Source organism: Schistocerca nitens, chromosome 4, assembly GCF_023898315.1.
Source record: "Schistocerca nitens isolate TAMUIC-IGC-003100 chromosome 4, iqSchNite1.1, whole genome shotgun sequence".
Taxonomy (NCBI): Eukaryota; Metazoa; Arthropoda; class Insecta; order Orthoptera; family Acrididae; genus Schistocerca; species Schistocerca nitens.
In genome coordinates, this window is record NC_064617.1 from 121,873,947 (window position 1) to 121,887,743 (window position 13,797).

At 44.3% G+C, this 13,797-nt stretch overlaps 1 protein-coding gene across 2 annotated transcripts in view; it reads left to right on the forward strand.

Annotated features, from left to right (window-relative positions):
* Positions 1–13,797, forward strand: part of LOC126253071 (solute carrier family 22 member 7-like) — a 561,992-nt gene that overhangs the window by 531,055 nt on the left and 17,140 nt on the right. For both annotated transcript variants that reach the window (XM_049954162.1, XM_049954161.1), the window contains one exon: positions 9,394–9,615. In XM_049954162.1, coding sequence (XP_049810119.1) covers positions 9,394–9,615 — 222 coding nt within the window. The remainder of the gene's footprint in view (positions 1–9,393; positions 9,616–13,797) is intronic.

Consider the following 13,797-nt stretch of genomic DNA (forward strand, 5'->3'; position numbering starts at 1 on the left):
TGAAAATCGACGTTTCTCAATGTCGGAGTTGTCTACTGGTTTTCCACAGATTTCTAAGACTCTCTTGTACGAGATAGTGACAGCAAGATTGGGTTACCGTAAGTTCTGTGCACAATGGGTGCCCAAAATTCTTACCGACCACCACAAAACTCAAAGGATGGCCTCTGCATTAGACTTTCTGTCACGTTATGAGGACGAAGGAGAATCACTGTTAAACAGAATCGTGACCGGTGACGAAACCTGGATTAAGTACGTGAACCCTTAGACAAAAGAACAATCAAAGATGTGGGCACATTCAAATTCGCCTACCAAACCAAGAAAAGCCTCGCAAGATTTTTCTGCCAGAAAACTGATGGCAACGGTGTTTTGGGATGCCAAAGGGTTGTTGTTGGTTGAATTCATGGAACGTGGTACGACCATTAATCAAGACGTGTACTGTGAAACAATAAAAGAGTTACGACGGGCTATACAGAACAAACGCCGTGGTATGCTGACTTCCGGTATCGTTTTTTTGCACGATAACGCCCGTCCTCACTCTGCTCGCAGAACAACGGCCCTTCTTGAGTCCTTCAAGTGGGACGTTATCAACCATCCACCTTACAGCCCAGACCTGGCGCCAAGTGATTATCACCTCTTCATGCATTTGAAGAAATGGCTCGGGTCACAGCGGTTTGATGACGACGAAGAGCTCAAAGATGCGGTCACAGGCTGGCTCCAGGCACAAGCGGGTGATTTTTATGCAGAAGGAATTTCAAAGCTTGTGAAGAGATACGATAAGTGCCTCAATCGCTATGGAGACTATGTAGAAAAATATTGCAAAGATGTAGTTGTAAGATGTATATATTAAAATATTTTTATTTAACTTGGTGTATTTTTTTTAAATCAACCGGAGGTTACTTTCTGAACGGCCCTCGTACATATAGAGTGTGGCCCACTGCTAGCCCGTTCGATGCTCCCATCTCCTCCAGACTTTTTCCTTCACTTTTTGTGCCCTTAGCATCCTGCCATTTCATTGCCTTCCTCTCTCTGTCTTATGGTGACAACACTCTGCTATTCTCGAACAGTGCTAACATAAGCATTTGACCTCCTCCCACATTTTTCATCATTCTGCCTTTCTTTCTGCCTCCTGCTTACCCTCCCCCCCCTCCCCTATCCATGATTCCTCCACACCTTCCTGGGCCACTTGTTTTCTGTGAGTGGGTCATTCCCAACTCACACATTTACCTTCTCCTCTGACAGATGGCTCCAAAGCACACATTGCGCCTAATGTGCGGCCCTGCCTGGTGCCGCCTCCGTCTAGTCATCGTCCCCTCCCCCGCCACCCCTCGCCCCCCACTGTGCTCCCATTGCGGTCGTGTCCTATGACCTTGCGGACTTCCTTACACCTCCTGTTCTCCATTCTTGGAAGTTTCACTGTTTCGCTGTTTTTCTCCTTCTTGCCTCTGGCTAGCTGGATTCACCATCTCAATAAAGGTGGAGAAGCTGTGTAAGCACTCGCCTGGCAACCTTCCATTACATAACACATACGCAGCCAGCAGGTTACTGTACCCCACGTGTCCTCCAAGCCGCCAGACACATTCGAAAATCACAACTCTCCTCGTACACGCTCCTCAGTATGAGAACAGCAGCACGTCCCACTGCAAAAACGCCAGAGGACAACAGCGACATATCCATCCCTCTGTGCATGTGCCAGTCTCCAGCATGCTCCACCAGCAGTGCACACTGACGACCGTAATACTGCATACAAAATTTCGTCAACATCTCCTTACAGCTCGACCATCGGTAGCGGTTTTTGGCAGCAGCCTTCAGCTCCGTCCCAATCTGTGGCTGGACTTGACCCAGTGTGTTTGAGGACTCCGACCAACACACCAATCTGCCTGCACACGACTGAGCTGCACACACACACAGACACCAGCTATATAACTGCCTAAGAAATCAACAAGACACTGAGCAGACGCCAATGAAGGACACCAATTTTTGATTACATCTACTACATCTACATATTGTTCAGACTCCACAAACCATCATACGGTGCGTGGCAGGTGGTACCCTATTGCACTAATAGTCATTGCCTTTCCTATTCCACTGGCTAACAGAGCGAGGGAAAAATGACTTATATGTCTCCATATGAGCACTGGACCCGTGGTCTAGGGGTAGCGTCTTTGATTCATAATCAAAACGTCTTCGGTCCCGGGTTCGATCCCCGCCACTGTCTAAATTTTGATAAATAATCAGCATTGGCGGCCGAAGACTTCCGGCATAAGAAGTCAGCCTCATTCTGCCAACGGCCTTGTCAAAGAGGGCGGAGGAGCGGATAGAGGTTCAGGGCACTCTCTTGTCCTAGGGGTGGGAAATTGCCCCTAAAGGCGGAAGAATCAGCAATGATCAACGACATGAGGATGCAGAAGACAATGGAAACCACTGCATTAAATGGTATAACAGGTGTAGGATTCGTTATGAATGCGAAGGTAGGACAGAGGGTGTGTTACTGTGAACAGTTCAGTGATCGGGTTGTTCTAATCAGAATCGACAGCAGACCAACACCGACAACGATAGTACAGGTATACATGCCGACGTCGCAAGCTGAAGATGAACAGATAGAGAAAGTGTATGAGGATATTGAAAGGGTAATGCAGTATGTAAAGGGGGACGAAAATCTAATAGTCATGGGCGACTGGAATGCAGTTGTAGGGGAAGGAGTAGAAGAAAAGGTTACAGGAGAATATGGGCTTGGGACAAGGAATGAAAGAGGAGAAAGACTAATTGCGTTCTGTAACAAGTTTTAGCTAGTAATAGCGAATACCCTGTTCAAGAATCACAAGAGGAGGAGGTATACTTGGAAAAGGCCGGGAGATACGGGAAGATTTCAATTAGATTACATCATGGTCAGACAGAGATTCCGAAATCAGATACTGGATTGTAAGGCGTACCCAGGAGCAGATATAGGCTCAGATCACAATGTAGTAGTGATGAAGAGTAGGCTGAAGTTCAAGACATTAGTCAGGAAGAATCAACACGCAAAGAAGTGGGATACGGAAGTATTAAAGAATGACGAGATACGTTTGAAGTTCTCTAACGCTATAGATACAGCAATAAGGAATAGCGCAGTAGGCAGTACAGTTGAAGAGGAATGGACATCTCTAAAAAGGGCCATCACAGAAGTTGGGAAGGAAAACATAGGTACAAAGAAGGTAGCTGCGAAGAAACCATGTGTAACAGAAGAAACACTTCAGTTGATTGATGAAAGGAGGAAGTACAAACATGTTCCGGGAAAATGAGGAATACAGAAATAAAAGTCGCTGAGGAATGAAATAAATAGGAAGTGCAGGGAAGCTAAGACGAAATGGCTGCAGGAAAAATGTGAAGACATCGAAAAAGATATGATTGTCGGAAGGACAGACTCAGCATACAGGAAAGTCAAAACAACCTTTGGTGACATTAAAAGCAACGGTGGTAACATTAAGAGTGCAACGGGAATTCCACTGTTAAATGCAGAGGAGAGAGCAGATAGGTGGAAAGAATACATTGAAAGCCTCTATGAGGGTGAAGATTTGGCGGATGTGATAGAAGAAGAAACAGGAGTCGATTTAGAAGAGATAGGGGATCCAGTATTAGAATCGGAATTTAAAAGAGCTTTGGAGGACTTACGGTCAAATAAGGCAGAAGGAATAGATAACATTCCATCAGAATTTCTAAAACCATTGGGGGAAATGGCAACAATACGACTATTCACGTTGGTGTGTAGAATATATGAGTCTGGCGACATACCATCTGTCTTTCGGAAAAGCATCATCCACACATTTCCGAAGACGGCAAGAGCTGACAAGTGCGAGAATTATCGCACAATCAGCTTAACAGCTCATGCATCGAAGCTGCTTACAAGAATAATATACAGAAGAGTGGAAAAGAAAATTGAGAATGCGCTAGGTGACGATCAGTTTGGCTTTAGGAAAAGTAAAGGGACGAGAGAGGCAATTCTGACACTACGGCTAATAATGGAAGCAAGGCTAAAGACAAATCAAGAGACTTTCATAGGATTTGTCGACCTGGAAAAAGCGTCCGACAATATAAAATGGTGCAAGCTGTTCGAGATTCTGAAAAAAGTAGGGGTAAGCTATAAGGAGAGACGGGTCATATACAATATGTAAAACAACCAAGTGGGAATAATAAGAGTGGACGATCAAGAACATAGTGCTCGTATTAAGAAGGGTGTAAGACAAGGCTGTAACCTTTCGCCCCTAGTCTTCGATCTGTATATCGAGGAAGCAATGATGGAAATAAAAGAAAGGTTCAGGAGTGGAATTAAAATACAAGGTGAAAGGATATCAATGATACGATTCGCTGATGACATTGCTATCCTGAGTGAAAGTGAAGAAGAATTAAATGATCTGTTGAACGGAATGAACAGTCTAATGAGTACACAGTATGGTTTGAGAGTAAATCGGAGAAAGACGAAGGTAGTGAGAAGTAGTAGAAATGAGAACAGCGAGAAACTTAACATCAGGATTGATGGTCACGAAGTCAATGAAGTTAAGGAATTCTGCTACCTAGGCAGTAAAATAACCAATAACGGACGGAGCAAGGAGGACATCAAAAGCAGACTCGCTATGGCAAAAAAGGCATTTCTAGCCAAGAGAAGTCTACTAATATCAAATACCGGCCTTAATTTGAGGAAGAAATTTCTGAGGATGTACGTCTGGAGTACAGCATTGTATGGTAGTGAAACATGGACTGTGGGAAAACCGGAACAGAAGAGAATCGAAGCATTTGAGATGTGGTGCTATAGACGAATGTTGAAAATTAGGTGGACTGATAAGGTAAGGAACGAGGAGGTTCTACGCAGAATCAGAGAAGAAAGGAATATGTGGAAAACACTGATAAGGAGAAGGGACAGGATGATAGGACATCTGCTAAGACATGAGGGAATGACTTCCATGGTACTAGAGGGAGCTGTAGAGGGCAAAAACTGTAGAGGAAGCCAGAGATTGGAATACGTCAAGTAAATAATTCAGGACGTAGGTTGCAAGTGCTACTCTGAGGTGAAGAGGTTAGCACAGGAAAGGAATTCGTGGCGGGCCGCATCAAACCAGTCAGTAGACTGATGACAAAAAAAAAAAAAAAAAAAAAAAAGTGCACCAATTTCTTATATCTTACCTACATGCTTGTAACATGAGATGTATGTTAGCGACAGCACAATCGTTCTGCAGTCAGCTTCAATTGCCAGGTCTCTAAATTTTCTGAGTAGTGTTCCTTGAAAAGATCGTCGCCTTCCCTCCAGAGATTTCCACTTGCGATCCTGAAGCATGTCCATAATACCTGTGTGGTGTTCGAAACTACCGATAAGAAATCTAGCAACCCGCCTCTGAACTGGTTCAATGTCATTCTTTAATCCAACCTCGTGCGGAATCCAAACATTCCAGCAGTACTGAATAAGAGATTGACTATTATTCTATATGCGAACTCATTTACAAATAAGCTACACTTTCTCAAAATTCTCCCAGTAAACTGAAGTTCACCATTCGGCTTCACTATCACAATCCCTACATAGACGTTGTCTATATATATAAAAGAAAGTCGTGTTAGTTACACTATTTATAACTCAAGAACGTCTGGACCGATTTGGCTGAAAATTGGTGGAGAGGTATCTTAGAACCAGGAGACGGACATAGGATACTTTTTATCCCGTTCGACCGCTATAAAACGTGGTATAACAAAAACGCATCTTTCATGGAATAACAAAACGCAAATGCCACCATAAAACGTGGTATAAAAACGGAAATGACAGCTAAACGTCTATGGTTAAGTATTAGTATAGATCATTAATTAAAAATTTAAAGAAATAATTTCTATTTTCTTTGAATCACCATTAACAATGCCGCGACCAAGACGATCGAATATTTCTCGACAAAGCCGTAATCCAAGAAGGATACAAAACATTGCGAATGAAAGGACTGAAGAAGAGGAACAACAAATTGCCAGTGAAGAGCGCCGCGTTAGCATGGCTCGACTTCGTGCTTATCAATCACAAGAGCAAAGTGAGGCAGCCCGTGAAACGGCTCGGTTGGCAATGCGAAATCGTCGAGCGAACAACAGAGATCAACATGTAGATAATTTTAGACGCACAGGAAGAGATTTATCACGTGATGATTTGAATCGATTTGCGTTATGCGTTTTGATAAGATTGCAGCACTGATTACTGTTTGCATCCTTGCGTTTGCATTGGGCCGATGGACGTTGTTTGCGAGTATTGTGGCGCATTGAAGTTTTCCGGGGAAACGCACGGATTGTGCTGCCTTAGTGGGAAAGTGAAACTGCCATTATTGACTCCGCCACCTGAGCCATTGCGTTCATTGCTTTGTGGCGAAACACCCGAATCACGTCATTTTTTTTGCAAACACCCAAAAATACAGTGGGTGTTTCCAAATGACCTCATTTGGGGCAGACAGTATCGAAGAACGAGGACTTAATCCGACATTCAAGGTATTTATTTATTTATTTTTGTACTTGCACACAATATAGTAGAAGAATAACTTACTATACTTATTCGTACGTATTATGTTTGCTAACTCTAAAAAAAGTGTTTATAAATAAGTAATATTTTATTTTGTAGATACAAGGACAGATTCACCATCGAACTGGATCATTGCTACCTCTCGAAGATGCACAGCATAAATTTTTACACATATACTTCATGGGCAACTTGGAAGAACAACTTGATCGACGTCAAGAGATCAATGCAGCAATGAAAAGAGCAACTGTCCAAGATTTGCAGCAACTACTTCATGAACATCATGCGTTGGTCAGGCTGTTCAGGGGTGCTTTAGAGCGCATGCCAAATAATGACTAAAAAGTTGTGATCAGAGCAGAGATTAAGGCGGAACAGAGTTCGCCGGGTCAGCTAGTATTTCATATTTCTTTGCAACGTTTCGCCCCTGAATTTAAACGACGTGATTTTGTTAAGCTGCACGCTACTAATGCTATATTCTAACATTACAGGATTGTTTTCCCTACTGATCTTAACCACACCTGTATTTAGAGCTAGCTGTCCTTCATTATACCAACCAGAAATCTTGTGAAAGTCATCTCCTGTCCTCCTACAGCAACTCAACTTGGACACATTCACGTACACAGCGGCATCACTAGCAAAGCACCGCAGTTTGCTGCCTACACTGGCCACTAAACCATTTATCTATTTAGAGAAAAAACAGCGATTCTGTGCCGGCCGGTGTGGCCGTGCAGTTCTAGGCGCTTCAGTCTGGAACTGCGTGACCGCTACGGTCGCAGGTTCGAATCCTGCCTCGAGCATGGATATGTGTGGTGTCCTTAGGTTAGTTCGGTTTAAGTAGTTCTAAGTTCTAGGGAACTGATGACCTCAGATGTTAAGTCCCATAGTGGTCAGAGTCATTTGAACCACTTGAAGAAGTACCTTCAGAGGTCTGCAGCAGAGTGGGAGGGGGGCTAGGGCTGGAGGGCGTCTCTCCATGGTTTTATGAACACAGAAATAGCACAGCACTGTGTGCGTGTACTGTGGGAGAACGTAGTGCCTATAGCCAACATTACTGAGGGTGGGGAAGATTACGGCTCCTGCAGAGTTGGCCGACAGGGTGGCTATATTTCCAGGCGTTACAGCTCGGTAACCTGTCATGGCACCAGGACCACGACCACCGGAATAGAGCTTTCACACACACGACGGGATTTTTGCAGCTGAAATTTGATCCCATTGGTTCCCGACCTTACTAATTTACACCGTCATGTGGCTGATTATCAGATATTGAAAGTGATTCGCCCATCGAACCGATGGTTCCTTATCTGGCAACACATCGATGCGTCCAGATGGCTGAGGAAAACTGATATTAATGTATACGTTTGCCAGTTAAATTTATCATCTTGTCAGTTAACTGTGAAACATGTTATTTATTACTATCATTGTAATCGAAATTAAGTATACTAGAACTTTTTTTCTTTTTGAGTTTCGATTCCTCGCGAAGGGGGCGGGCACGCACCAGCTTAGTACGCCGCTCTTCAGCCTACAGAATTTGTTTTAAAAAGAGGAAGATAATAAATAATGAAAGCAGACAATAACATCGATGCCTTAAATGGTAAAATGGCGGAAAATCTTGGAACTTAAAACATAGAACAAAGGGTTGATGATGCTGATAAAATACATATGAAGCAGACAGGTAAAAGAATAGACAAGAGATATAAAATTCACATCTCGCGACAGCATGGTTTAATTTTGCAACACTTTGGAAAGACGAACAACACTGACCATTCACTTGAACACTGCACTAAAAAATTGGCACAAATATGGTATACCAGAGCCGAGGGCAGTTGGGGGGAACCTGGACAGATGATGGTAAAGGAAAGAGGGGGAAGGAGAGGAAAGAACGAAGTGGGGGGGAGGGGGGAAAGGAGCCGATGGAGGACAAGGACCCATAAGAAGGGGGTGGGTCTGGGCAGACGCAACAGGGAGTGGGGAATGACAGAGGAGTGGCATACAAAAGGACGGGGGGGGGGGGTATTGGAGAGGTGGGGAGAAAATAGGATGGAAGAGGAAGAGCCTGGGCACAGGACAGAGGAAAGGACGGGGGGTGGGAATCAGAGTTGATAGGAGGGTTAAATGGAGGGACAGAGGGCATTATCCGGGAGGGGGATTTGACGGAAGCCACCTTGGGAAAAGAGATGAATGGTGTAGAGATGGTGGGTAGGGGGGACACAACAGTAAAGACGTGGCAGAGGGCGGGGATTGGAGAGGAGGGGAGCAACCAGGGGGTGAGGGGGATCGAGGTGGCGGGAGGTGTACAGTATGCGGATATGTTCGAGGAATAGGAGCCGATGGGGAAAAGGAATGAGGTTGTAGAGGATCCGCGTGGGTTCAAATGGCTCTGAGCACTATGGGACTTAAAATCTGAGGTCATCAGTCCCCTACAACTTGGAACTACTTAAACCTAAGGACAGCACACACATCCATGCCTGAGGCAGGATTCGAACCTGCGACCGTAGCAGTCACGCAGTTCCAGACTGAAGCGCCTAGAACCACACGGCCCCACCGGCCGGCATCCGCGGGTGGGACAGGAGGCATAACAGAGGATGGGACGGATTAAGGATTTGTAGGTGTGGAGGATGGTAGAGGGGTGCAACCCCCATCTCTCGCCAGACAGGGGTTTATACTGGAACATAATTATACATACTTAAAGATTCTTTCTTGTATGGGATTGGACAACACAGTACACTGCAGAAAAGTCTCAGGATTACACCACCTCTAACTTTTTCAACTAACAAAGTACTCCTTCTGGAATAAAAAAGATTCCGGCCAAACGTGAACTTCACGCCTACGACTCTTCCAGCTCTGTTTATAACGTAAAATATTGCGAGACAGGTGGTTTCCTGCAGGTGGTTCCCCGAGTCGCCGCGCTGGCTGACGTGCAGGGGGCGCGAGGAGGAGGCGCTGAGCGTGCTGCGGCGGGTCGCGGCCACCAACGGCTCCAGCCTGCCGCCGTTCACCCTGCAGGTGCTGCACCGAGTGGCCAAGGCCAAGCGGGACCGCGTCGGCTACCTGGCCATCTTCTCCAGCTGGAACCTCTTCAAGAACACCCTCCTGGTCGCCATGGCCAGGTGAGCACGAGTTGCTGTAAAACTAACATGTTTTCATAAACACAAGAAAATGATATCTACAGCTTTCGTGTCAACTGGTACACGTTGTCAAAGCTACATCGCAAAGCTGCGATTCTTCCTCAACTGAAGTGTATCATAAGAACTATCCAACCAATCATGGGGCACAGTACCTGGAGGTGCCACGTTTTAAAGGTGTCCTTCATTGTAACTTCCTCTCCTATACACAATGGTGGATTATGTTTCCAGAGTCTGAAGCTACATCACAAGTCCATCTTCCTGAGACACGTGGTATTCACTTATAATGGAGATAACTGGAACCATTTCTAGACATTACCTACAACGTTGGAACCAAGCAGCGTACCACCACCTGCGAATCTATCACAACAAGTAAAAGTGTGGCATTATATGTGGAAATATTACTTCAAGAGGACCTAGTAGATAGTGTCGGAAGTTCCATGCGGCTTTTTGCGGATGATGCTGTAGTATACAGAGAAGTTGCACCATTAGAAAATTGCAGCGAAATGCAGGAAGATCTGCAGCGGATAGGCACTTGGTGCGTGGAGTGGCAACTGACCCTTAACATAGACAAATTTAATGTATTGCGAATACATAGAAAGAAGGATCCTTTATAATATGATTATATGATAGCGGAACAAACACTGGTAGCAGTTACTTCTGTAAAATATCTGGGAGTATGCGTACGGAACGATTTGAGGTGGAATGATCGTATAAATTACTTGTTGGTAAGGCGAGTGCCAGGTTGAGATTCATTGGGAGATTCCTTAGGAAATGTAGTCCATCAACAAAGGAGGTGGCTTACAAAACACTCGTTCGACTTATACTTGAGTATTGCTCATCAGTGTGGGATCCGTACCAGGTCGGGTTGACACAGGAGATAGAGAAGATCCAAAGAAGAGCGGCGCGTTTCATCAGAGGATTATTTGGTAACCGTGATAGCGTTGCGGAGATGTTTAGCAAACTCAAGTGGCAGACTCTGCAAAAGAGGCGCTCTGCATCGCGGTGCAGCTTGCTGTCCAGGTTTCGAGAGGGTGCGTTTCTGGATGAGGTATCGAATATATTGCTTCCTCCTACTTGTACCTCCCGAGGAGATCACGAATGTAAAATTAGATAGGCTTTCCGGCAGTTGTCCTTCCCGCGAACCATACGCGACTGGAACAGGAAAGGGAGGTAATGACAGTGGCACGTAAAGAGCCCTCCGTCACACACCGTTGGGTGGCTTGCGGAGTATAAATGTAGATGTAGTAGGTGTAGATTTAGGGCATGAAACCCTGGAGGGCGGGGAGAACAGACGTAAACTTAACCCTGGCAACGATGTAATTGTTTAGTTTAGGCAGTGAAAATTCACAAAAGTGTTAGGTAAAATTTACACAAACGCCAGTTTTACAATGTGCTCGACTAAGGCGGTGACGTGGTAAGGCCAATCAGTGAAGACCAAAGAAGGTAAAATTTTGGAAATAATTCCTGCAGTCGCATATTTTTGTACAGTAGTTAGAGGGAGTGCCATGCACAACATACTAGAAATCCTGAACGTTGGGGACGGAATGTGAGAATGGAGGTGCGTGTCAAGATCTCTTTCGTACGTTTCATTTGAACAACTCGAAAACTACGACCTCCAACGAAAACGTATCCTAGTACAAAATTTATCTACATTACATTTCCTACAAATAGGACTTGTTCAATTCTTTCTGTAGGCCTCACAGGTTGCACGTGGCGAGCGAGAGAACAGGAAAATCTCGCGCATGGTTTCTGAAAAAAAAATGTAGAACTTCGAGTTGTATGAAACGACATTTGAAGGGGGCATCTGTAGGTGTAACAAAGAATGAAGGAAATTGAATTTGAAAGTAGGTTTGAAACTGTAATAAAACTAAAATAATTCTGAAGTAAATACGAAGAAGAAAACAGTAATAGCAGCAATAAAGTCATTGACCCAGTGAATGACTTTCTATGTTTAGAGCGGTTGGAAGAAAAAGAACCAACAGGCAGAGTTTAAAAGCCTGAGTAATTTTTGTTACCTAGCAACGATGAAGCCTATCATTGACGCGTGTTGTCGCAATTTTAGTCGTGAATTCGCATCGGAGAGCTCTTGTAAAAGTTATAAATTATTCGTGTTTAACATTCCGTCTTTCGGCTTAATTGCATTGCTAGAAGTTTGGCGAAGATTACCAGCTCTACCGTGAACGTTTTATGTTTGCAGATTTATTTCTACTGTTTTCATTGACTCTGTGCTCTCGAGAAAATAAAGTTCAGCAGTCACATACATGGTAGTGGCCATTTTTTAAAGCTCAGTTTCTGTTTTCCAAACAGTTTACCTTTTTATGAACTTTTCAGTTTAGTTGCCGATTGTTTCCCATACGTCTGCCCTAACTATCGTGCACCATTTTGTATCAGCACAGCCCTGGCTGACGTACAGTAACATTTTACATTTAAAACCTACAAGATCATGAATTTCAGTTAATGTAAGTAAGTACGTCTTCTTGATTAAGTTCGAGCACAAGAGTAACAACATTAATATCTGGCTTATCCTTGACGGTCATCAGTTATTCTAGACAGGTGTTTAATTAAAATGGAGGAATTCTGATGTGTTCCAAGCGCTTTTCTTTTGTTGGGCATAGTTGTTTGGTATGTCAGTGTAAGACACCAGTTTAGACATTTTGGTTCTCCTCTCAGACACAGTTAACTTATGTGGCTGAAGCCAGAGATTCTTCCACACTGTTTCGTTTCTCATGTTGCAAATAAGCCGTTGGGTGCGATTGGAGGTATCTTTTGTAAACCCTCGTCGCCAGTTTTGTAAAGCCTCGTCACTACTGCTGTGAAGGGTGAGTTTGATGGTTCGTGAAACGGCTTGGGGCGCAGTACACCGCTAAGACAATTTCTCCCTGCCACTGTAATACAGCTATGCCTCAGGGTCACGTAACAGGGTAGGAGAACGAAGGTTCTACAACACTCCAACACCAATGAGTTAAAAGGTTTACTTATCTTTGCGACTTGTTGAATGATTAAGTCTGGAACACTGCATATAATATAAGACAAAAAAGGCCCTCAGTGACTAAGTGAAAATAATCGTGGGTAAACTTCACAGTACACAGCTAATGCAATTTACAGCAACTGTCTGTTCACTTCTTAAGAGTTCATTCACTATACGACGTTTCGTTGCTAAGCCAGCCCTAAAAGATGATCTGTAACAAAGTCGGCGAGAGCTGCTCTTCTGTCTTCCGAATAGGCTTCTGTCCGTTGTCGTCTGGTCATTGGCGGATTGTACTCGGCCGGCAATTGGCCGAGGCGAAGTCGATGTCTTCATCCCAAGCGCCGCCCGTGGCGCTGGTGGAATTTGTGCAAGTGGCGAATCTCTATGGCGCTGGCACCTGCTCGCTCTTTGCGCCTGTGGTGCTTTTGCCCCGGCTGTGTCTTGTCCGGTCGACACAGCAGTACCAAATTGCAAACTTTTCTACAGCAGTTAGCTTACAAATCCATAATCCCCATACGAGGTCAGTCACAGCCACAGTCATAAGACCGCAGCACTTGCCGAGGTAAAACTGTAACTCTCGACAAGCGTACTTGCGCAGTTCGATTGCCTTACTGGTCACTCCGTATTATTTCCCAATGTTGAATGTGACAGCAACTGAACATCATTGCCATGAGTCGTTCGCGTGTATCTCTCATCCAGTCTTTTTCTTTAGATCATGTGAAGCGTGAGTGTTTAACATGTAGTTCTTCGTAATGTTATCGTTATTTTCATAAAGCCACATTATCTGTGGTCTTTGCCACAAATGTGAATTACCTCTTTGAGGTTCCAATGTTAGAATAAAAGATGCAATACATTCTGATACCGCAATGTATCGTAATATTAACGATTTATGAAAACTTCCACAAATGTTCTGAAACACATTACTTCTGTCACGACCTCTTTCGTGCGTTACAATATCATGAGGTCGCCTGCAGTTAAACACATCAATAAGTTAGGCTAAAAGCTGTAGGATCTTAACGAATAAGTTAATCAGCTCACACTTCCAACAGTCTCATAATGAATCGTTACCTAGTTGTGTCCATACCGTGATTCAAGAGATCACGTTGCCTTACCCAACTTACAGGCAAAATCTGGAAATGGCACTCATATAAACGTTCGGCCGACCGCTTGGCGGAAGTATAGCGAGCTGTATTACT